We start from the raw sequence: 24,020 nt of genomic DNA, 5'->3' as shown, positions 1-24,020 counted from the left end.
ATAAGACCACCGCCTAATGCCAGGATGCTTTGGTGCCTACTGAATCCATTTTTGTTTAGGAGCGCTTTCCCCAAGGGGTACCCCAATCATTTATGGAATATCAATTTTATAGCTGAGAAAATTGCTTTGTTTCTGAAATTTGTAGGCTGGCCTTACTGTTTTGAAGGGTTTGTTGATACAGTGGTACCTCGGGTTAAGTACTTCGTTCCGGAGGTCCGTTCTTAACCTGAAACTGTTCTTAACCTGAAGCACCACTTTAGCTAATGGGGCCTCCTGCTGCTGCTGCGCCGCCGGAGCACGATTTCTGTTCTCATCCTGAAGCAAAGTTCTTAACCTGAAGCACTATTTCTGGGTTAGCGGAGTCTGTAACCTGAAGTGTATGTAACCTGAAGCATATCTCGGGTTACATACACTTCAGGTTACAGACTCCGCTAACCCGGAAATATTACCTCGGGTTAAGAACTTTACTTCAGGATGAGAACAGAAATCACACGACGGCAGCGGGAGGCCCCATTAGCTAAAGTGGTGCTTCAGGTTAAGAACAGTTTCAGGTTAAGAACAGACTTCCGGAACGAATTAAGTACTTAATCCAAGGTACCACTGTATTATGATTTTCAGAGCTTGCTTTCTCTCTCTCTCTCTCTCTGTGTGTGTGTGCGCGCGCGCCTTACACCGCTTTATGCTGCGGTCTATAAGTTTGTTCCCCTAACCGCTTTTCATCTTTTCCCTCCCCAGACAACTCTGCCTCCTTGCTACTTCGTGCCGCCCGCCTGCCCACCCAAGGCGGGTCCCTGCTGGTGCCGCTGGAACTGGTGGACGGGGGCTCCCCCACCCGCACAGGCTCCCCCACCCTGACCGTCAGCATCTGCCGGTGTCGGCGCGATGGGGCCATGCACTCCTGCGGGGCCGAGGCCCTGGGCTCCCCGGCAGGCCTCAGCACGGGTGCCCTTCTTGCCATCCTCGCCTGTGTGGGCACTCTGCTTGGTGAGAAAGAACAGGGGCTGCACTCAGGCGGCAGAAATGGGGGCTGCGAACTGGGGGGGGGGGAGGAATTTGGTTCCTTCTGCACTCCAGTGAGAAGATCGGCAATTCACACTTCTGCACCAATACGCAAACTGAAACATAGCTAAACTTCAGAGTTCACGCTTTTCAGAATTTTGTGAGGCAGTTCGCCGGAGAAACAACTGGTGCAAACATGTTTATGTCAGGGGGAAGTGTGCGTAAAAAACGTTACTGCAAATTACATACAGAAATGCATTGCGTTGGAGGGAAATTGCTTGCGAAATTTTGCATTTTAGCTAACACTGCGTGCAAGAACATAATTATGGGAAATCTGCGCTAGAACAAATTTTCGCAAGGATTTTTAAAAATTGCAATTTACTGCAGAAATGTCGAGAAGTGAATTTAAGAGCGTTTTTAAAAAAATTAGTAACTGCAATTGAATGATTTGCCCATCCCCACCGAAAACCCAGACAGGGCAGGGGCAGATTTTCAGAAGGAGTGGAATCAATGATTCCTGGAGATGGAGTTTCAAAACTAGGAAGAGGCTGTTTATCTAAATCTCTAATGTTTATCTAAGGATGGATCTCAGACAACAACAACAACAAAAACAGCTTGAAATGTGAACGTGGGCTTCTGTTAACAGTGCCAGGGGTTGAGACAGAGTCCTGGGGTCAAGAGCAAAGCAGTAGAGTGAGCCACTGTTATGGTATCCCAAGAACGTGGGCCTTGCAGATCCAAAAAGATCTGAGAGCAGAGATTGGGCGCCAAGGATGGGTGCCAAACTGAGCAGAGGACCTCTAGAAACATGGAGGGTGGACTCCTTCTTTTTTAAAACTTTATTCCAAAACCGAAAAAGAATTACAAACATCAAATTCAAAATCCATATTCGTTTTGTAACATAAGCCTATTACATAATTGACTAAATTAAAATATACCTAATTGCTATAGACTTCCCTTTGCAGCGCAATTAGAAATATTGTATTAGAAATTTTTATGTTCCCCTATACCCCCCACTCGCCTTCACCCATGTGTGATCTCAAAATTTTTTTACTTCTTCCATCTTGTTGTGTTGTTTTAATTATGGAGGGTGGACTTTTGAGAATGAGTCTTTTCCACCTCCAGTGAAGATGGAGTGGAGAACAGCTCTGTTGCACTCAGGTCCTGCTTGTGAGTTTCCAGCCACTGTAAGAACAAAGATGTTGGACTCGATGGGCCATTGGCCTGGCCTGGGAAGGCTCTTATTGTATTATGTCCTTCTGATTCCACAAGAAGCGTCCAACAAGGTGTGTGTGGTGGTGAAAGCCCTGCTGTTTGTTGTGCCTTGCTAACGCCTGTCCTTCTCCCCAGAGAGCCAGTGTGGTGTAGTGGTTAAGAGTGGTAGACTCGTAATCTGGTGAATCGGGTTCGATTCCCCGCTCCTCCACATGCAGCTGCTGGGTGACCTTGGGCCAGTCACACTTCTTTGAAGTCTCTCAGCCCCACTCACCTCACAGAGCGTTTGTTGTGGGGGAGGAAGGGAAAGGAGAATATTAGCTGCTTTGAGACTCCTTTGGGTAGTGATAAAGCGGGATATCAAATCCAAACTCTTCTTCTTCTTCTTCTTCTTCTTCTTCTTCTTCTTCCCCTGCTTCTTTCTGCCTGCACCTGCCACCCGCCTCCCTGCGTCCAGCCCTGGTGCTGCTGTTTGTCGCCCTCCGGAGGCAGAAGCAGGCGGCGCTGCTGCCTTTCGAAGAAGAGGACGTCCGCGAGAATATCATCACCTACGACGACGAGGGCGGGGGCGAAGAGGACACGGAGGCCTTCGACATGGCCGCCCTGCAGAACCCCGACGCTGCCCCTCCACCGCCTCAGCAGCGCCGCCTCTTCCGGCGGGACGTGCTCCCCCGCCTGCACTTCCCGCCCTCCTTGCCGGCCCGCCGGCCCCCGCAGCCCCACGACGTGGCCAGCTTCCTGGCGGCCCGCCTGAGCGAAGTGGACGCCGACCCCTCCGTCCCCCCCTACGACTCCATCCAGGTGTACGGCTATGAGGGACAGGGCTCCTCGGCCGGCTCCCTCAGCTCCCCGGGGTCCTCGTGTGCGGGCGACAGCGACGCCGGAGGGTATGAGTACCTGGAAGAATGGGGGCCACTCTTCCGAACGCTGGCTGAGCTCTACGGCACCCCAGAAGGGCCACCTCCAACCTGAGGGACTTCGAACCGGGGAGGGGTCATATCCACGGAACAGCGCGGCCCTCCAGTCCTCTCTGTCCCTGTCGTGTTGCTTGTTGCTTTCGCCCTTTCGGTTCGCTCTCGGTTTCAGCTTGTCTTCTAGACATCTCCTGTCCTTGTTTGCGTCGCCTCCCTGTAGGCCGGGGCGGCTGGTCTGTGGCCTTCCAGATGTTTCTGAGTCACATCAGTCCCACCCGGCATGGCCGGCAGTCAGGGATGATGGGGGGGGGGGCTGTGGTTGTGCAACGTCTGCAGGGCCACAGGTTAGCCACCCCAATTATTCTTTCAGTGCGTCTTTCATTCTCTCTCGGTTTTCCCGCTCCCCAAATCTTTCATGTTTAAATTACTTTGATTTTATTTTGGATTCTTCTCTTCCTTTCTTCAGCTACTTTGCACTTCCAGCTTCCGCCATTCCTTACTCTGTTCCTTTAGACGTCCTCGATTCCCTTTCCATTTTGCTACTTTGTCATTTGTTCAGCCTTTAAACAAAAATGTTATGGGTTGGTTTGGGTTGGGTTTTGTTTTGGTCCCCTCTGTAATTCACATTGTTTTCTCTTCATTTTGCTGTTACCTGTGCCGTGTTTATTCTGTTTTTGGTTTCCGTTCTTTTCTTTCCCCCTTCTCCTGTACAAAATAACTCTATGCATTCATTTTCTCCCAGAATCCTTTGGTACCAAACTCCCTCCCTACCTGGACCCTAACAATCCAGTCTTGCCAGCATGGATTTACCTCTCATTCAACTTGCAGCCCCCCCAGCCAGGGCAGGGCTTCTGACCTCACCACCAGCACCCCTGCATGGGCTCCCAGGAAAATGCGTGGAGATGGCAGCGAGGGCGGAGGACCAGATCTGGCCTCTGACCTCTGGACAAAGCCCTCCTCTCCTGATACCACAAAGGGACTTTCTATAGCCAGGACAATTTTATTCTAGGGAGCTAAGGCATAATCGGTGTTGGGTGGGGGACATCCATGTTATAATTTCGTAATAAACAATTTATTTTCTAAAAAAAAGACCACTGTGGATTTTCAGTTGTGCGTCTGCCTGAGCGAGATGTGAACAAGTTGGCATGTTCTGGTTGGCATCTGTATGTCTCGAGAGACAATGGAGTGTGCCTTTGGGGGTGAAGTCAAACTTCTTCATTAGCGGTGACCTCCCCAATACGCAAGTTTAGGCAGTGTATCTGGAGGTCCTGGGCTGCCCAGACGACAAGACTCCCCTCTCAGCCTCACTGATGTGGTCCAAAAGAAAGCAGAGCAAGACATTTGGCACCAGCTTGGCTGCAGGAGTTGCAGGAAGGAGGAGTACAAGGTGCCATTCAACTGCCTTAGGGTCTCTGCACTGGATTTGTGTAGGGTTTACACGTGAAGATATCCCACAAGGCAGCAGAGGTTTAGAATTAGTTTTCCTTCTCCTAGATGGGCTACCTTCCCATCTGCCCCTCTTTTTCCTCTACGGCACATGCAGAAAGTGCCTTCTTGGGCCTACTCTTGCTCTCATCCACTCAGTCTGCCAGAGCCTGCCTTCACATGCATAGGAAGTCCCTAACTCACCGAGGGTTTGAGACCCATTGGCTGCCCTCACCTGATTTAGCTGGCTAGTTGAAGCTGTTTCCCGGGCTGTGGCTGCTGTCGCATGCTGGCAGCTTCCAGGAGCCGAAAGAGAGAGATGAGTGCAAAGGTGGACAAACTGCCCCAGAAGGAGCACAATGTGTGTGTGTGTGTGTGTGTGTGTGTGTCCCCTGCAGAGGTACTACCCCTCCCCTAACAACGCCCACACCCCATGATATACCATGACAACCAATAAAACTTTGGGCCCTTCCAGATTGTCGCTATTTGGGGATGGGATTCTGGCAAATTCAGGTTGTGCGGTTATAGCGCATGTTATGTACTGAGTTGAATAGGATCCAAACTGTAGCAGTCTGATTGGTCCTAGAACAATAGGATCCAAAAGGCAGCAGTCTGATTGGTCCTAGAACAATAGGATTCAGAATGCAGCAGTCTGATTGGTCCTAGAACAATGCAGCAGTATGATTGGTTGGCAGGAACCACCCAATCCTGCTCCAGATAGAAGTGAATCCACAACCTGATTGGCTTACAGTAGAATTCCAGAATTAGCCAATCATGTGCAGCCCATTGTGTAAATAATGTATATAAAGCAGATACTGTGAGGGGACATTTATTCATTCCTCCTCACCACTATGAGCTGAATAAAGAGCATGAAATCACTTTGCGACTCTGAGTATATTTCAGCGCATTAGGCGGTCTTGTGCAAAAACAAACCCTCCACCTCCCCAAAATATTGGGCTTTTTGCATGTACTGGTGGTTGTGAGGTAGCTTGCTCTGACAGAGTTGCCTCACCTTCCCACAAACAAATCAGGAGTGCTTATTAAATGGCCAACTGCCGTCTAGTTTCCCTGCAAACAGATCAGGTTAAATGCTCGGTAAACGAGTCATCTGGAAACACCCTCAGACAGACTGGGCTCAACTCCTCTTGTGGGCTTCCCCCAGGCATTTGGCTGGCTACTCTTGGAACAGAACGCCAGACCAGACTGAAAGGTCTTTGATCTGATCTGGCACGGTCCTCTTTATGAGTTTGCCGTAGCTGGCGTGAGCTTTTGCAGGCGAAGGTCTAGCCTAGTCTAGAGGAGGAGCAGCGTGGGCAGTATAATAGATTGGAAACGGTGTGTTGGAGGGCAGGCTGCCGGGTTCTGTTACGGAAGCTGCCGTGAGAAGCAGTTGGAGGGGCAAAAAAGGGTGGCGAAAGCAGTACTGCAAGGCATTCTGTCTCTTTCCTTGGCTTATTAAGCCATAGCATCCCCCCAGGGCTGGGTCTCAACCCCCCCCGGGTGAAAAGGCTGCCCACTCCCACAGGCCCTGGGTGCCATGAGCACATAGCCGTTAACATTTCCCATTTTTTAAGGGAAATTCCCTTATTCCGAATAGGATTCCTTGCAAGAAAAGGGAAAAGTTGACAGCTATGCATGAGCACCTGTTGGCTCAACCTGGAGAATAAGATGTACAGTGGTACCTCGGGTTACATACGCTTTAGGTTACAGACTCCTCTATCCCAGAAATAGTACCGTGGGTTAAGAACTTTGCTTCAGGATGAGAACAGAAATCGTGATCCAGTGGCGTAGCGGCAGCAGGAGGCCCCATTAGCTAAAGTGGTGCTCTAGGTTAAGAACAGTTTCAGGTTAAGAACAGACCTCCAGAACGAATTAAGTACTTAACCCGAGGTACCACTGTATAAGGTACAGCACCTATGTCATTCTGGAGCATGTCAGGCTCCAACTCTCCTCAGCCTCCAGGCAGCGCTGCTGGGATAAACTGAGCTGCTGTGTCTCCTACCAGGTAAGGACCCCCAGGACCCGCCTCCCAGCTAAGCTCTCCTTCCCTCCTGGCAGCATCCTTCCAGTCGCTTAGCAGATAATACAACAAGGCAGAGGCATTGCCCACTGGTAAAGGGACCGTCTTTATCAGCCGCTGAACACAATGGCAATAATCGGTTCCTCCAGGAGCAGAGGCACTCTACCTGTGTGTTACCCATAAGCAAAAGAAGCCTCTTGCCTTCATGTTCTAGGTGGAGGTTTGTCGCTCAGGTGCAGAACACTGTCTGTCCCTAATGCCATTTCCCGGTTCCTTGCTGAAATCCTGGACAGCCACGGCCCTCAAGTTAGATAGATCAGTGCAATGCAGCTTCCTGTGTCCTTGTGACCCATTGCTGAGAAAGAGGACATATCTGGCGCCAGAAGGAACAGCAATGAGAACTCCTGGGCCCCTCCCTGCACCAAGGATGTATCTTCCTTAAACATTTTAATTTAATTTAATTAAGCCTTATCAGAAACATATGCAGATAACCAAGCCCTAAGCAACACATTTCAAATAGATTCCACTTCTGGCAATATGGACAAGGAAGCAGTCTCCCCCACCGCTTCACTTCCCAAGAATGTTAATTTCTAACCATGTTTTTAAAGAAAAATTATTTAAGTAATGTACCTGTGTGGGCCTCAAGCATAGGAGTGAGGAAAGTTTTTGGGCCACATCACCTGTTGGAAAGCAGTTAGGGGGCCACATTCCACACACAATCGCACAGACAGGTATTTCAGCTAGTTTTTAGGTGGTTTTTAGTTGTTTTTAAATGTTTTAAATGAGTTTCTGTTTGATTTTAAGTGGCACTGTTTTAAACCCCTTGGTCTTTGCTGCCCTTGGAAGAAGCTCGGGATAGAAATCCTAATAATAAACAACATAAATAAATAACGTTACTGTCGGAAACAGACATCTATTTAATTGTTAGCAACTAACTCCACTCTGGTGTGCAAAGGAAAAAGAATGAATAAGAAACTTATCCAGTACCCCTTATCTATCCTGACTTTGCAAATGGCAAAAAAACTTCCAAGGCACAGCTGAACTGCCAGCACTGCCTTAACAACTACTCAAAGCTATGAATTTCAAAATGCAATTGCGTCCTGCAAATCGTATGTGTGCAATCTCCAAATTTATGTCATATTTGCAAGCCTGCTTCTATGCTGAGGCATTTCCAACACCTCTGCACTGATATTCCTGCAACAGATTTTTTATTTTATTTTTTGCTGAGGCAAGAGATGCGCTGCACACTTTGCACAACATCAAAGCCGTTTTACCTTTAAGCGGATCCCTGCTTAAAGGCTGATGGGCAGGAGTGAGGACCCCAAAGGAACTGTACCCAGCTGGATCCTAAGTCCTGATTCTAACGGATTAACACAGAGAAATTTCAAAAAGGACTTTGGACTCCACCCACTACCCCAGGCTGCTGAACCCCACTTCAGTAATGTGGAAGATGGTGGTCTCACGTGGGTGTTTCTGATGCCGCAAAGGTAAATGGTGCAAATGTGGGGCGAGACAGAGAATTTAGATGTTGAATGCTGGCCACTCCTACAACTCAAAATCCTGGTACCCAGGTGGGGCTCAGAGACAGAGGATGGAATAAGGGAAAATCCTTGTTTCTTTGATCTTCTAGTAACCATCTTGAAAGCAGCCGTAGCAGCCAAGCTGATCTCCCTCCATTCCCCTCTCTTCCTTTCGAGAAAAGCGTCCATTCTTCTCTGTGCAACTTTTCCTCTTCAAAAGGGTGTCTTCCTTCCCGCTGCCTCCTTTCTCTATCATTCGCATCGCTCCGTTTCAAAGGCCGGGTCCTCTTTTCATTTCCCCCGTTATTTGAGCTGCGTCCGTTCTGTTTCCTTTCTTCCGCAGCCGCCTGACCCTCGTCCGCAGCTCAAGGCTGGCTCACCTGCTGTTAATGCCGTCGCCGTCTCTGATGCCGAGACAACGGCGGCCTCCAAATTAATGTCGATAGTTTCTGGATTCACTCCCACACAGAGGAGCGGCTCTGTGGAAAACAGGCTCAGGACCCGGGCATCCCAAGCCAGGAGGCTGCTAGGCCTCAAAGCCTAGGAGTTGTGCCCTCTGCTCTGGAAACTCCTGGTCCCCCAATCTGGTGCTGAAAGGCAATCTGCACGTGGCACAGAGGCACTCTCTTGCTCTTTCACGTTGAACTATTGTGCCCTCTGTTGTAAACAAAACTTGCCCTTCTTCCCTTATGGGGTATCCAAGAGCCCGTATGGAGTCCTTACGTAGGTTCCCTATTGGTAGGAGAAAATAACAGAGGCCAACCAGAGAATTTTAGGAAGCAAAGCAGCTAGTAAGCCTGATCTTTATCAAAGCTGTTGCAACAGGGTGCTCCCTTCACATGCAGGACAGAGGAGGACCCAGAACCAAGGTGTGCCTGCCCTTATTTTAAATATTAAATTCCCTGCCCTGGAGCTCAAGACCACCCCTCCATACATCATGCATACATCACAGAAAAGGTGGTCTACAACAGAAATCTGAATGTTGTTGTTTTTCCTGTCTTCCAGGTTTTCTGATAATGCCTTATCTGATTGCCTTTCCTGGTAGTCTGCCCATTCCTTTGAAATGGTGATTACTAAATTCCTGTAACAAGGAATATTTTTTTCACCTCCTCCCTCCTTGCAGAGAAACATTTGGTCAGCTTTGGAGTCAAAATGGTTTCAGGACTGTCTTCCTGTGCTGCTTCAGACATGTGGTTTATATATTTATGTACGTGTTTGCTTGATACATTTATGAACATTTATTATATATCTATGACCTTAAAATTCTTATTACACCACTTAGGCATTGCCAAAAAAAGAGGCCAGATTCACATATGCCTTGCATATGCTAAGTTATACATATAGGTGCAAATGCATACCTTGCAAGCGTCTTGGGGGGGGGGGAAGGGAACATCCCGTTTTTTATCGTGAGAGAATGGCAGCCATTTTGGCTGCTGTGAATCTTGCACCCTGAAAAAGCACTTTTTTGGGTGGGTGGGTGGGAACTGCAGAATGAAATCACGTGAGATCACAGCAACCAAAATGGCTGCTGGACTCTTGGGGGGGGGGGGAATGGGAATATGGCATCCTAGATTTTGGCTTCAAAGTGTTGGAGGGTATGCAAATGTCAAAAAATGACTATAATGTAACTGGAAATGCAATACATTTCACCATAAGGAGGGAAACTGTGATTAGGATCATATTCACACCATGCATTTAAAGCGTTATGTTACCACTTGAAATGGTCATGGCTTCCCCCAAAGAATTATGGGATACTTATGACCGCCCCATATCAAGTATTGGTATTAAAATACAAAAAGCAGGCTCTGGCTCACTCTTGTTAACATCTGGGTGCCCCTTTGTGACTCCCCTTTCACTTCTGTCCTGGTACGGTGCTTGCTTGCTTGCTTATTTACTTCATAAAACTGATAACACCGCTTGACTGTAAAAAAGAACAAACCTCAAAGTGGTTTACAAAAGATAAAACAGTAAAATCAAGAAAAAAACCCACAACTTTAAAACATACAACAGTTAAAAAAATACGAAAACAGGTGAAAATGATTTCAACTTTGTAAGCATCTGGGTAGGCTTGTCTAAACAGGAATGTTTATAGCAGGCGCCAAAAAGTGTACAGTCAAGGCAGCATCTCAATAGGCAGGGAGTTCCAAGCTGCATTTACACTCCATAATCCTGTTCGCTTCACCCTTCCAATCTGCTCTTTCTTCCCTCAGCCCCTAACTGCCTTCCCTGCCGCTGCCATGTCCTGCAACCCTGTTTCCTTAATCCCAGATTTGTGTGGACTGGTTAGGCCTTCTGTCCTGAGGGGGAAACACTTTGCACGTGCTCAGAGGCTTTCCTCCCCTTTCATTGTACAACACCCACACTTTCCACGACGGAGTCCTGGCGCTGAAAAAGGCTAAGCCCTCTCCTACTTCTTTCCAACTAAAATGAACTCAAAGTAGACCCACTGAAACAAATGGACTAGTCCCACCCATGTTGGGCAAAAAATTCTCGCATTGTAGTGGGTTGGACTAGATGACTCTCCGAACCCGTTTCCAACTCTGCAATTCTTTTATTCTAATAATGCACCCATTATTTTCAGTGGGTCTGATTTGAGTAGGGCTAACATTAGACACAACCTCCAGTCTCTAGTGCCACGTCCATCCAATCCTTTTCCCACTGGCAAAATTTATATCCTGCCCCAAGTTTTTTCTACCCTTTTCCTCCCATCCAACCCCTAAACCTCCAATCTCTGCTGGCACTAGGAGACAAGCCCATTTAGAGGAAGCTGGCAAAGTAATCTCTCTCTCTTTCTTTTTAACTCTCTGGCCTTTGCATCACTTTGTTTTTTTAAGGCCCAGGTATTTGAAATTTTCCTCTGCTGCTTCGAAATCAAAATGCCACAGGGAAGCAAATGAGCCAAAGTCACAACGTCCCTCCTTTCAGAAAGTGCCGGAATCTGGGCTCCACCTGTGGGGGGGGGGGAGTGCTGGGCTGGCAACTTTGGCGCACTCTGCTGCCTCGGGCTGGCAAAATAAATAAATAAAAGCAAAACATTCAGCTTTGGAGTTTTTGTTTTTGTTTTGTTATTGCAGAAATCTACTGCAAAGCACAGGCCCTATAGGTCAACCGGAAGGGGGTGAATATTATACCACAAACGCACCACTTTTCAGAAACAGCTTGCGATATTATTAAAAGCGAGGCGGAGATTGAAAACACAGGCAAACGCATACCCGAAATAATTACACCCCCCCCTTAAGCCTGGTAATAAATGCATCGGGACGCCTCCGGCTGCCCAGCAAAGCAAAACACAAACGAACAAAAGAATTGTGAAGTTTCAGCTCTTTTAAAGCAGCCGCCATGCTAAATATCTAGGGAGGGTAAGTCCTGCAGGATTTGTATCCCTGCTTGCAAAGTTGTAAGCGGTCCTGAGGGTCTTGGGGGAGTTCCACAGAGCCAGGATGGGGGCGCCTGCTCTTGCTGGACTACAATTCCCATCACCCCTAATTATTGGCCATGTTGCCTGGGGCTGGAAGGGCCACAGGTCCCCCTCCGCCATTGAGCAACCCCAAATCATCTTGGCTGGGGATGTGGCAACCGAAAGGTCAGAAGTCCTGGTTTAGACAGGATGTCCTGGGGGACTTGGATCCGTATTCCACTTTTCCAGCATGTTCTCTGTGTGGCCTTGGGCTAAACCACAAACACAGAGCTTGAGGAGAGGTTTATAACGCTGCATTATGCAAGATGCGGTTAAAATTGTGAGATGTTTCACACGCGCCCCATCCTCTCTGATATTACTAGGCCAAAGGGTCCGCCAGGCGATTGGCAATAAATTCAGGAGGCGCAAGAGAAAGCCCTTCTTCACACCGCACAGAATTAATTGACGGAAGCCGCTGCCAAAAGATGCGGCAATAGCCAATTAACGTAGATGGCTTTTAAAATGGTTTAGCCAAGTTCAGAGAGGAGGAGGGGACATATATCAGAGGCGATTGGCTGAGACAAGCGGGGACCTGAAAGAAAATGCAGCTGTGTAGCCTCTCCTCATTTGGGGAAGAGGCTTTGCATGCCAGAGGTCGCAGGTTCGATCCCCAGCATCTCTGGGTTGGGCTGGAAGAGATACCTGGCCTGATACCCTCCAGAGCTGCTGCCAGTCCGTGTAGGCAATACTGAGGTAGATGGACCTTCCTATAAGTCTTCCTGTTCAGCCACATTTTCTCCCAGAATACTAAAGTGCACAAGAAGGCTATCCCACCTTTCCCCCTGGTTTTCAGGCCAATACAGTGGTACCTCAGGTTACAGACGCTTCAGGTTACAGACTCCGCTAACCCAGAAATAGTACCTCGGGTTAAGAACTTTGCTTCAGGATGAGAACAGAAATCGCGCCGCGGCGGTGTGGTGGCAGTGGGAGGCCCCATTAGCTAAAATGGTACCTCAGGTTAAGAATAGTTTCAGGTTAAGAACGGACCTCCAGGACAAATTAGGTTCTTAACCCGAGGTACCACTGTACTCTTGTTTCTCAGGCCCTATCTGCACTATGCATTTAAAGCCGTGTTATGCCACTTTAAACAGCCAAAGAATCCTGGGAAATGTAGTTTAAGGGTGCTGAGAGAAGTTAGGAGATCCCTATTCCCCTCACAGAGCTACAGTTCCCAGGGTTCCGTGCAAGGATTGTTACGCTGCTCTGATAAATGTAGTTCCGTGGGGGCAATAGATGGGTCTCCTAACAACTCTTAGCACCCTTAGCAAACTACACTTCCCAGAATTCTCTGGGAAGAGCTACGACTGCTTGGAGTGATACTGCTTTAAAGGTATAGTGCCGAGAGGGACCTCAGCTACCCTCTTCTGACTTCACTTACTCACCAGCTGAGTTCACAATTATGGGGAGTGGCGCCTGTACAGAGAACATTCATGCAAAGGCAGGATATGCTCCTGATTATCAGGTGCTGAGGAGCATCAAGAGGGGAGGAACATGGCATTCAAAGCCCTGCTTGATGGCTTCCCAGATGTGTCTGGTCTGCCACTGGCCGGAAAAGAATCCTGGACTCGATGGGCCTTTAGTCTGATCCTACAAAGCTCCTCTTATGTCGAACACTTTGTACGTTTAAGATTGTATAGTGAATTGTATAGTGGGAATGCCCAATTCTACAACCTCACCAAACCACCCAGCACCTAGGAGAACTGACCGGAGGCTGGAAGTGTATCATCGTGGCACAAACTGACCAGCTTACAAATGACTGGGCTCCGTAAAAGAACTGGTACCATCTATCAATAAGGATTTTGCATATATCACACCCGCAGGGAAAAATTACATGCTAAATACAAGCAAGCAAACAAAACAACCAGAGACAAATGACATTATGTTGCGGGAAATCTCTTTATTTCTTACAACTTAAAAAGATGTTTCTCTTTGCTGTTGGTTAGGGCTGCCATACATCTGAATTTACCTGGACATTACTGGGATTTCAAAGGCAGAATTGATGTCCGGGGGGTTGGGGGCGGATTTCCGAAAGGTGGCGCTCAACAATTTTTGGGGTTTCGTTAAAAAAACTAAACAACTCAATTTCAGGGTGTCCTGGTTTTTACTTTTTGAAATATGTTGACCCTGATGTAGGTTGGACGAACATTGGTAAGGCAACCAGGGTTCAGTTAAAGTTGGCCATCCCTATGATACAAAGACGAGTAATTATGAATGTTCAAGAGATGCCTGGCTCCCCACACACTCACAATATGGTTTTTATGGCAGCAGCGGGGAAAGGAAGGTGTGATACCTGACTGGTTTAGAAGAGAGGGGGATACATCTTCTGGGTTTGGAGCGTCACTGAAGAGCTGGTTGGAAAGGTGGGCATCTCCTGGCTTCTCATCCCAGCATGGAGAAGGAATCTAGGTTCCGGAGGAGTTTCGAGACAGATTTCATGTCAGTCCAAGGACTCTCTCGGGGTGGGATTGCGCTCCCGTGATTTGGCGCAGGGAGAAGTTCCATCTGGGCACTTCTGGGCTTGTCTGGGGCAGAAGGCCTGGAGGGTGGTAGTGGTACCCCTGGGCTGGAGGGAGCTGGGGCTGTGATTGCTTTTCTGGCTGCCAGTGTCTTTGTCTGTCGTTTAATTTATATGCAAATGAGGAGGGCGGGCCTGCCCCCTCTGTGCCCAGCACTACAAGAATATTAATTACTTTCCAAGGGGAGTGCAGAGCTCAAGTGCAAACAGGCACGCTCCCCTTCCTCCTCCAGTTCATCCCCGGCCACATCCACACGGCTGACTCCTTTTCCTGCTTTCTCATTCCTTCGCTTCCTCTCCCCTTGTCTGTATGCATCTGCAATCCCCTTTCCCCCCTTCACTCCTTTGATCCCCCTCTTGTTCCTCCATTCATCTCCTCCGTCTTGATCTCCACACTTGGCCCACTGTCCCTTTTCATTACTTAACAAGGCACATTCCCTTCCTCCTCCCCACCCTTCCTTGCATTGAGCCAATCAACTTTTACGATTAATTCTGCACTGCATTTTTTAATGGCATTCTACCTTCTGTTGTGTCTGGTACACACGCTGCTGTACACCGCCTTGATATTTTATGAGTGGGCGGCGTATATGAATATTTTAATAAAACGAAGGCTGGTTCCCGATGTTCTCCCTTCTTGGCCAGCCATCCCTTCCAGGTCTGCCTGAGCTTTTGAGGCCAGCGCTAGCTCACTCGGCTACAAAACAGCCACTGCAGTGTAGTGGGCTAGGGTGCTAAGACCAGGGCCTGGGAGGCCAGGGTTCGAATCCCCGCCTCGGGGAGGGAGGGGGGCTATCTCTCAGCCTAACCTACCTCACAGGGTTGTCGTGAGGATTGCGTGGAGAGCTCCTTGAGGGAAAGGCAGGGTACTAAACCTAAAATAAAATAAAATTCTTCCTCTGCCTTTGTTCACTGGCACGGTTAACTTTCTCATTCCTTCGTTCTGCATCCCTCAGCCACCTCCTGCTTTCCTTGGCCTTCTCCTCAGCGCTCTCCGCATCCCTCCTCCACAATTCACCTACTGTCCCTTCTTCACTGCCTTGTTTCTCCCTCCTCTTTTCCCATTCCCTTGCCGTTCTTTCCTCAATCCTTCCGCCTGTCTTCCTCTGCACTCCTCTCTCACCTCCCTATTCCCTTCGCTCCCTCCATTAATTCACAGGCCTCCTCCTCTCCCTTTCTGCATTCCTTTCGCATCACTTTCACACTCCTTCGCTCCGCCGTCGCCTCGCCCCTAACACCCTTTTCCCCCAGACATTTATTCCCCCTTCGCTTTCCCCTCTCGGCGTACCCCCCAAACACGCGGCCTCTCTCTGCCTCCCTCCTTGCCTCTCCCTTCCCATCTGCACTCCTTCCCAGCCACTTTTTCATTCCTTCGCTCTCTTCTGCGCCTCAAGGTGCAGCCTCCACCCAGGCGTGAAACAGCTAAAGTGCTGATAATTGGCGCCCCCTCCCCCGCGGCGCTCGCTAATGGACTGACACCCCGTGGCGCCAGAGCGCTGATGGACAGGCCCGGGCGCCCCCCACCCCACCCCACCCCGCAGAGGGCCACGTGGGGAGGAGAGGAGGGAAACAGGAGCCAAGGCAAGATGGGGGTGGGAGGGAGTGGGGAAAGACGGAAGGCAGAAATAATGAAAGAGGGATGGAAAGAATCGGAGGGCGGGCTGGAGAAGATGGAAAGAGGCGGCAGCAGCAGCACGAGAATGGAGAAAGCTATGGGCCCAGGAAGAAAAGGGGGCAGGCGCCGCCGCGGAGGGAGCGCGGAGAAGGAGGGGACGTGGGGATCCGGGTGATGGATAGAAGGAGAAAGGGGCAGATGGAGAAGAGAAGGGGAAGGTGGAGCAGCGGCAGGAGGCAGACGGATCGGGAGCGACAGGGCGAGGCGGGAGGGGCGCGGAAGTGGGCCATCCGCCAGCACCGCAGCCGCGGCCGGGAGATGCCAATTAAGATAAGGGCGCACAATGGCGCGGCGTCCCCAGAACGCGCCAGGCCTAGCAAGGAGCTGTGTTTACGCGGCTGGTTTTTGGGGGTGGGGCAGCCACTAGGGGGCGCTTTAGGGACCCGGGGGCCGCGATCCGGCCCGCGGCGCGTTGCTGCCGAAGGTTCGATCGCCGTCGTCCTCCTCCTCCTCCCTCGGCGGAGCTGTTTTCTCCCCAGCAGCAGCAGCAGCCGCCGCGCCGGGGAGATGGAGAGGCGCGATAAGGGAGAAGGAGGCTGCGCTCCCGGCGGCGTCGGCGGCAGACAATGCTGTTGGAGGGCGGCGGCGGGGGGAGTGCTAATGAGATGACGGGCGGCGACGCGGGCCGGGCAAGAAGGACATTGAAGCGGGGAGATGGCAGCAAGATAGGAGGAGGCGGCGGCGAGACGGCAGAGATAACAGCGCCTATCTGTCACCGTCGCCGGGACACGTTCTGCAGCGCGGCGGATGGAGGAGGAGATGAGGCGATGAAAGGCGCCGGCCAGCAGACGCCCCCCATTTATTTTCTCAAACAATGGAGCAGCCCTGGCTCGGTCCCCCTTGGTTCCGGCCGCGTCTGGCTTTTTCCCTCCAAAGCAGGAGGGTGAACATGTCTGGTCCATCCAAGGAGACTCGCAGGTTATTCCGACCCAGTTGCACAAACATGAGTCCAGGCCTGGGAGGGTTCCTAGGCGCCATCCTGGCCGGTCCAAAGGGATCCTGGGCGTCATTTCGGCCTCCACAGATCAGTTCCATACATCAGAACCAGCAGAGTCCATTCCATACTGGTTTACACTGGCCCAAGGCTCCCCCCGCCGCCCCACATCTAATGTACGCTGCGCTACCATCTGCTCCGTAATTGGCCCTATGCTAAATCAAGCTGTTTTTTAATAAGCCACGCTGATTGCTTTTCACCATATTTGTGAATTATTTGGGGTTCTGATTCGCCGTTTGTAGAAATAGGCGATTGGTTTCCCTCTCCGCTAAGCGTCTTGCTGCTATGAAATTGTCCCTATGTTGGGTTTGCCCTGGTCCAGGCTGCCAGCTTTGCAGCTTTGGGGTGGGTTTAAAAAAAAAAATCAATTTAGTCCACTCGGGCCTTCCCACTCCTTATTTTACAACCTGTGCTTTGCTTTCTCTGCACTACTTTGCTGAAATGAATGGCTTCTGAATCTGGGTTATGGCTGCTTCTTGCTGAAACCGACAGACCCGTCCCGTTTTAGGCTGGTATCTAGTCAATTCCACGGTGCCTTTCTTTAGTGTCACCCTCTCCGTCGCCCAGTGGCCCCAATCCCCGATAGACCTGGCTGAGATCTTCCCGGGAGACGCACACCCAGCCGCTTGGCCGCACGTGGTAGAGGTCCACGTTCCCCCCAGAGTAGGCGTCTCGGTGGGCAGCGTGAGCCACAGCCTGGCGGGCCAGCATGAAAGCCTCGTCGCGTGGCAGGTTGAAGCGGTACGAGCCGTCCATCACCCCGTAGGCGTAGGGAGACCCGGATCCCACTGCGAAAATGTCTCCCTGGAGGCACGTGCCATCGCTGTAGACGTAGCGCAGAGCAGGCCCGCCGTCGTCCCAGCCGCACAGCACAGTGGCCACGCACAAGTCCTTGTGGCGACAGCCCCGCAAGAGGAAAGCCAGCAGCTTGGCGGCCCCTGCCACACTGACCTGGCGCCCGCCGTGGAGCTGCCTCAGGCGCAGAGAGCACCGCAGCAGGCGCAACCAGGAGGCGCAGTCAGCCGATGTCCCAGATGTGGTCGCTAGGAGGTGGCGGTGGAGGGTCATGACCTTGCGGGCCGACGGGTCAGACACGAGGTTCCCGCTCGAAGCGCGGGTGTCCGCTGCCACCACCACCCCATGGCTGCAGCGGAAGGCCAGTGTGGTGGTGCCGTGGGACAGCGGAAACGGCAGGGGCACCACTCTCCCGCTCGGGGGTGGCAGGGGCCAGCTGGGGGCCTGCAGCGGGAGGTCCAGGCCCAGGACACTCTGGAGAGCCATTTGGGAAGGGTTCTGGAAAGACTGGGAGAAGAGAGCTTATAAAAGGAGGGAGGGGGCCTAGATTCCGGGAAGGATCAGGTAGAGGATTGGGGCGGGGCTGGAGACAAGGTGAGATGGGTCAGGTAAAACTGCATGTTTAACGGTGGGGAAAGGAGGGTGACGAAAAGCTTCAGGAAGCATCTTCTATGTGACAGGCTCTGACCTGTTTTTGACACTATTTTCCTTTTTTATTTTAGTCTAAAGGCAGGTGGGAGAAGCATCCTCCGTTTATGAGCAGTGGATTCTATTGTATTCAGTTTGGCAGGCTCCCAAGCCTGTGTCTAGGACTGCAGCCTAAGAAGCGGGTGTGCGAGTACTTCATAATGGGGTTGAAACAGTGAGCGGTGAATGATGCAGCAAGAAAAGCTGGGTCTCATTCACACCCCGTGGTGCGTCTTCTTCATTTATTTGTTAAATTTGTATACTGCCCTTCCTCCGAAGATCTTGGGGCAGTTCACAACATAAACATACAAAACGAAAACGCAAAAATACGTAACAATAATAATAATAATAATAATAAATTTTATTTATATCCCGCCCTCCCCAGCCGAAGCCGGGCTCAGGGCGGCTAACAACAATAAAACAGTACAAAAGTACAGCATAAACAACACTCTAAAATCATTCATTATAAAATTAATTAATTCAAGCCACTGGCAACCATTGGGCCAGAGCTCCGCGAAGATTGCCGAGGGAGGGAGTCAGGCTGTGCCCTGGCCAAAGGCCTGGTGGAACAGTTCTGTCTTGCAGGCCCTGCGGAAAGATGTCAAGTCCCGCAGGGCCCTAGTCTCTTGTGACAGAGCGTTCCACCAGATCGGAGCCACAGCTGAAAAAGCCCTGGCTCTAGTTGAGGCCAGCCTAACTTCTCTGTGGCCTGGGACCTTCAAGATGTTTTTATTTGAAGACCGTAAGTTTCTCTGTGGGGCATACCAGGAGAGGCGGTCCCGTAGGTACGAGGATCCTAGGCCGTATAGGGCTTTAAAGGTTAAAACCAGCACCTTAAACCTGATCCTGTACTCCACCGGGAGCCAGTGCAGCTGGTATAGCACTGGGTGACTGTGATCTCGCAGCGAAGACCTCGTAAGGAGTCTCGCTGCAGCATTCTGCACCCGCTGGAGTTTCTGGGTGAGTCTCAATGGCAGCCCCACGTAGAGCAAGTTACAATAATCCAGTCTGGAGGTGACCGTCGCGTGGATCACAGTGGCTAGGTCAGGGCGAGAGAGGTGAGGAGCCAACTGCTTAGCTTGGCGGAGATGGAAAAATGCCGCCTTTGTTATAGCTGCAATCTGCGCCTCCATGGAAAGGGAGGTGTCAAAGATTACACCCAAACTCTTAACGGACGGTGCTGGCACTAATTGCGCCCCTGCAAGAGATGGGAGTTGCCACCCCAATCCCATATCGCCCCGTCCCAGCCACAGGACCTCTGTCTTCGAAGGATTTAGCTTCAACCGGCTCCCACGTAACCATCCAGCCACAGCTTCCAAACATCTGGTCAGTGTGTCTGGGGCCGAGTCAGGATGGCCATCCATCAACAGATAGAGTTGGGTGTCATCGGCATATTGATGGCAACTCAGCCCAAAACTCCGAACAAGCTGGGCGAACAAGAGCAAACCCATAACCCCACCTTCCACAAAGAAGGCCTGGTTCTTTGTGACCCAAGGCCTGGTTGAAGAGGAACATTTTCACCTGCCACCTAAAGGTGTATAATGAAGGTGCCAGGTAAGCCTCCCTGGGGAGAGCATCCCACAAATGGGGAGCCACCACAGAAAAGGCCCATTCACGTGTGGCCTCCCTCTGGACCTTGTGGAGAATGCACATGAGACAGGGCCTCAGATGGTGATCTCAGATCCCGGGTAGGTTCATATGGAGAGAGGTGGTCCTTGAGGTGTTGAGGTCCTGAGCCATTTAAGATTTCATCGCTCAAAACCAACACTTTGAATTAGGCCTAGAAACTAATTGGCAGCCAGTGCAGTTGGGCCAGGATTGATATTACAGTGGTACCTCGGGTTAAGAACTTAATTCGTTCTGGAGGTCCATTCTTAACCTGAAACTCTTCTTAACCTGAGGTACCACATTAGCTAATGGGGCCTCCTGCTGCCACCGTGCTACTGCTGTGCGATTTGTGTTCTCATCCTGAAGCAAAGTTCTTTACCCAAGGTACTATATCTGGGTTAGCGGAGTCTGTAACCTGAAGCGTCTGTAACCTGAGGTACCACTGTACACACTCAAACCATCTTGCCCTGGTGAGCAACCTGGCCACTGAATTTTGCACCAGCTGAAGTTTCTGAGCCGTCTTCAGAGGCAGCCCTACGTGTAATGCATAGCAGTGATATAACCTAGAGGTTACTAGAGCCTAGATAACATAAGTTAGTGAGTGACCTCCTCTGTCCCAGGGTTGTTGCTTCTCCCATCTCTTGGGCCCCCAGAGAGACCGAAGAATCTGCCCTAGACTTGAGTCAGAGTATTTGTCCATCTAGCCCAGGATAAGCCTACACTGACTGGGCATATTTTATTTACTCTTCTTTCTTGCATTGACAACCCATCTTCTCCAAGGAGCTCGAGGTGGTGTGCGTGGTCCCTCCCCCTCCCTCCGCATTCAGTCCCCGCAAACGACCCGTTCGCCAGGGTGAGACAGTCGCCTCAGGTGGGGACAGCCCAGAGGGGTGGCAAATCCAGCCCTCCAAGGAGTGTGCTGTTCTCCCCCTCCTGCAAAGAGCAGGGCCACCACCCGCTCCTCTCTAGCCTCCCTTCCCTCCCATCCCCCTCAGCATGCCAGAGCTTCCCCAGGCCATGTCCAGTTGCTTCAGGTGGTGTGTTTCTGTGTGCCATTTTCTGTTCTGCCTCAAGCGGCAACATTTATTGAGCCAGCCTTGGGAGGTAGTTAGGCAATGAAGCAATGGCTTCATGGTCAAGCAGGGCGTTGGATTCTGGTCTCCCAGGGCCTAGTCTGACACACTCGCCCATCACACACTGGGTTTCAGGCATGGAGTTTCTCTCAGGCCTACCTGGAGATGTGGGGACTTTAGCCTGGGACCATCTCCTTTCTTCACAAGGAGGACTTCCCATATACTTTGGCATCGAGGTCCCTCTTTTTGTAAAGCAACCACCACAACAAAACCTCACTACACCCAGAGCCATCACAATCGAGTGAAGGTATTGTTGTTCCCCCAAGCGTTTGGGTCGGGGGCCGAGTGGAAGCCCAGTCAGACCAATAAAGCACGTTTCACCCTTGCCGCGTCCCCAGTGCCACGTCAAAGGCAAAAGCGATGGGGTTCTTTCTTGGCAGAGGCTGCAATCTGCTTTTGTGTTTGGCTCCTGGGAAGCTGCTTTAGGACAGTCTCTGAGAGAGCAAACTGGCAGCTGGAATTATACAACCAGACACATCAAATATGCTTTTGCTGCTTGCAATTTAGCTCATAATAAATATTGCTTCGTTTCCACGTCTCCACCAGTTATTGGCAAGGATGGCCCATCAGCGCAAAACGGGCATCGACCAACTCAGCTTCGATTAGGTAGCCCATCGTGCAGCCCAGACACCTTGGCCTAGCGAAAGTGGGACCCTGAGCCAAACTGGTCCCCAGCACTGAGAGGGTTACCTCTCCCTTCCCTCCCGCCCTGACCTAAAAGAGACGCTGCCCTGTCAGCATCTGTCACCCTCAAATGCGTCCTTCCGCGTGCTCCACCGAAACGTGATGCCGAGTCCCCCAGCAGCATCCACCTAGTGCTTGGGGGGCTGTGGGAAGTGAGTGGGGGAATGTGGGAGCCAGGAGGGAATGGGAGGTGTGTGTGAAGAAGACCCTCAAAGGGCAGTCCTGGTTGTAATCCAGGTACATGGTGATGGGGCGATCCTGTACACTTTGTCACCAGGCCTTGCACTAATGGCTCGCCTCCGCTTTCTCTCCAGAAATGCCTTGACCTTTGCCGGGGGTGGGGTCACACTTAGCTCAGTGATAGTCAAGACCTCTGGATGATCCTCCTTTGGGTAGCAATTGCAGAATGCTGCTTTATGCTAATTCAGACAGTTGGTCTGCCTAGCTCAGTATTGCCTGCACTGACTGGCAAGATTTTGGGCAGCCCTAGCTGGAGACGCCATTGGGGTCTGAATCAGAGACCCTCTGCATGCAAAACATCTTAGAGAAAATGGTGCTTAAAGAGGGAGTGCAGGCGGTTTGGCTTTTTTTGGAGGACGTCCCCTGTCCTCCAAGACCAAAACAGTTGGCTTCAGTGCCGTTAAAGGTGTACAAACAGGCATTTCCAGCAGAAAAAAGTAGGACGGGAGACACCCATGTTAATGGGAAGCAGAAGCTCCTTTTCAGAAGATGTTTAGTGCTTACGCTGCATTGATGGGAAGCAGAGCATTTATCACTGGAACAATCAGAGGAGTACAATCCGGAGAACTTAACTCTGCAGCAGAAAAGGTAAGTGTGAATGCATTCCGAACTTGGCACGGGGTGCGTGTGTGTGTCTGGTAAATTCAAGTCACAGTTAAGTTTATAAAATGATGTCTCCCATGAAGAAAGTGGACAGAGAACAGTTTTTATCCCTCTGTCGTAACTCTAGGACTCATGGATGTTCAATGAAGCTGAATGCTGGAAGGTTCAGGGCAGGTACGATAATCGATATGATACGATAATCTTTATTGTCATTGTCCCATACAGAACAATGAAATTGAAAAATCTACATAAGACATTCAGAACCCAACAGGCCTGCTATCCCAGCTATCCCAACCTGGTTAGCCCCCTAAAAACTCTGATATCCCATTTTTAAATACAATATACTCCCATACGGACTCCTTACAATGCGTTTAAAACGCATTGTAGAAACTGTTTCTCAGGCGGCTAGTCCTAGTCTTTATAACCCTGTACCTTCTTCCAGAAGGCAGAAGCTGATTGAAATCATTTCCGGGGTGCGTACTATCCTGCGCTATCTCTGCAGCTTTCTTATGGCACCTGGAAGCATATATTTGATCCAAGGTGGGAAGACTACACCCACTTATTCTCTCCACAGTCTTTACAACCCTGGAAAGCATTGTTTTTCCCCTGACTGTGCAGTAAAAGGAAGAACTTCTCCATGCAATGCAGAGTTGAACTATGGGACCCGCTGCCACTGGAATCAGTGATGACCACCAACGTGGCTTTAAAAGAGGATTAGACAAATTCCTGGGGGAGAGGGTCATCAATGGCTACTAGCCCTCATGGCTATGCTCTGCCTCCATGGCTGCTCCTGAATACCAGCTGTTGCAAACCACAGGAGCAGAGAGAGCTGTTGTACGCAGGTCCCACTTGCGGGTTTCCCATTTGGGTATCTGGTTGGCCACTGTGAGAAGAGGGTGCTGAACTAGGCGGGCCTTTGGCTCAGTCCAGCTGGCTCTTCTTGCATTCCTCTGGGCTTTAGCAGGCAGCTGCCAGGGACCATGGATGCCCGCTTGCAGTTTTCCCTTTCCACCACCTGAAGCAAAAAGGCTGAGCCAGCTGCCCCACTAACAGGCAGCTCCTGGGGCACGATGGATGGTAGAAGGGACTCCTGTCTCCATGCATCAGCATCCTTCAAGTGCTGTGCAATGGCACAGCGTTCAGGCTCGTTGGAGAGCAGTGCCATCTCTAGGAAGCCCATGTGTAAATGCACACGCTCCATCTTGGAGGCTTTCACCCCACCCCACCCTGATGGTGCCAGGGAGAAGGTGAAGAGGCTGATACCAAAGATGTGAGGACACTGGCTGCTCCCTGACCTCTCCAGTCAAAGCTTCCGCCAGTGCAGGGTGCTGTGGCTCTGTATGGTGATGGGAACTGCATATCGTCAACATAGGACACCGGTGTTAAAAGACTTGTACCGGCTTCCTATCAAAGTTATTGAATTAGTGTATAAAGCCCTGAATAACTTCAATGACTGCATCAGTGAGGCTGAGAGTCTCATCGACTGGGCAGCCCAGGACCTCCAGACACACTGACCATGCTATACCTGCACTAGATGTT

At 50.6% G+C, this 24,020-nt stretch overlaps 2 protein-coding genes across 2 annotated transcripts in view; one reads left to right on the top strand and one right to left on the bottom strand.

The window, feature by feature from the left end:
- Positions 1-4,229, top strand: part of CDH24 (cadherin 24) — a 33,077-nt gene extending 28,848 nt beyond the window's left edge. Inside the window, exons 11-12 of the mRNA XM_080979723.1 lie at positions 736-984; positions 2,672-4,229. Of these exons, the coding sequence (XP_080835849.1) occupies positions 736-984; positions 2,672-3,186 (764 nt within the window). The 3' untranslated portion in view covers positions 3,187-4,229. The remainder of the gene's footprint in view (positions 1-735; positions 985-2,671) is intronic.
- Positions 4,230-17,247: 13,018 nt separating this feature from the next.
- PSMB11 (proteasome subunit beta 11) lies at positions 17,248-23,682 on the bottom strand (the record flags this gene model as incomplete). Its single annotated transcript, XM_080977479.1, has 2 exons — positions 17,248-18,033; positions 23,533-23,682. 2 exons carry the CDS (start codon positions 23,680-23,682, stop codon positions 17,248-17,250), a joined length of 936 nt encoding a protein of 311 aa, XP_080833605.1.
- Between the last annotated feature and the right edge of the window lie 338 nt (positions 23,683-24,020).

This window comes from Podarcis pityusensis (assembly GCF_964106645.2).
Source record: "Podarcis pityusensis genome assembly, chromosome: 13".
NCBI lineage: Eukaryota > Metazoa > Chordata > Lepidosauria > Squamata > Lacertidae > Podarcis > Podarcis pityusensis.
Note: the sequence above shows the minus strand (reverse complement) of the source record. Positions and strands in the feature narration are given on the sequence as shown.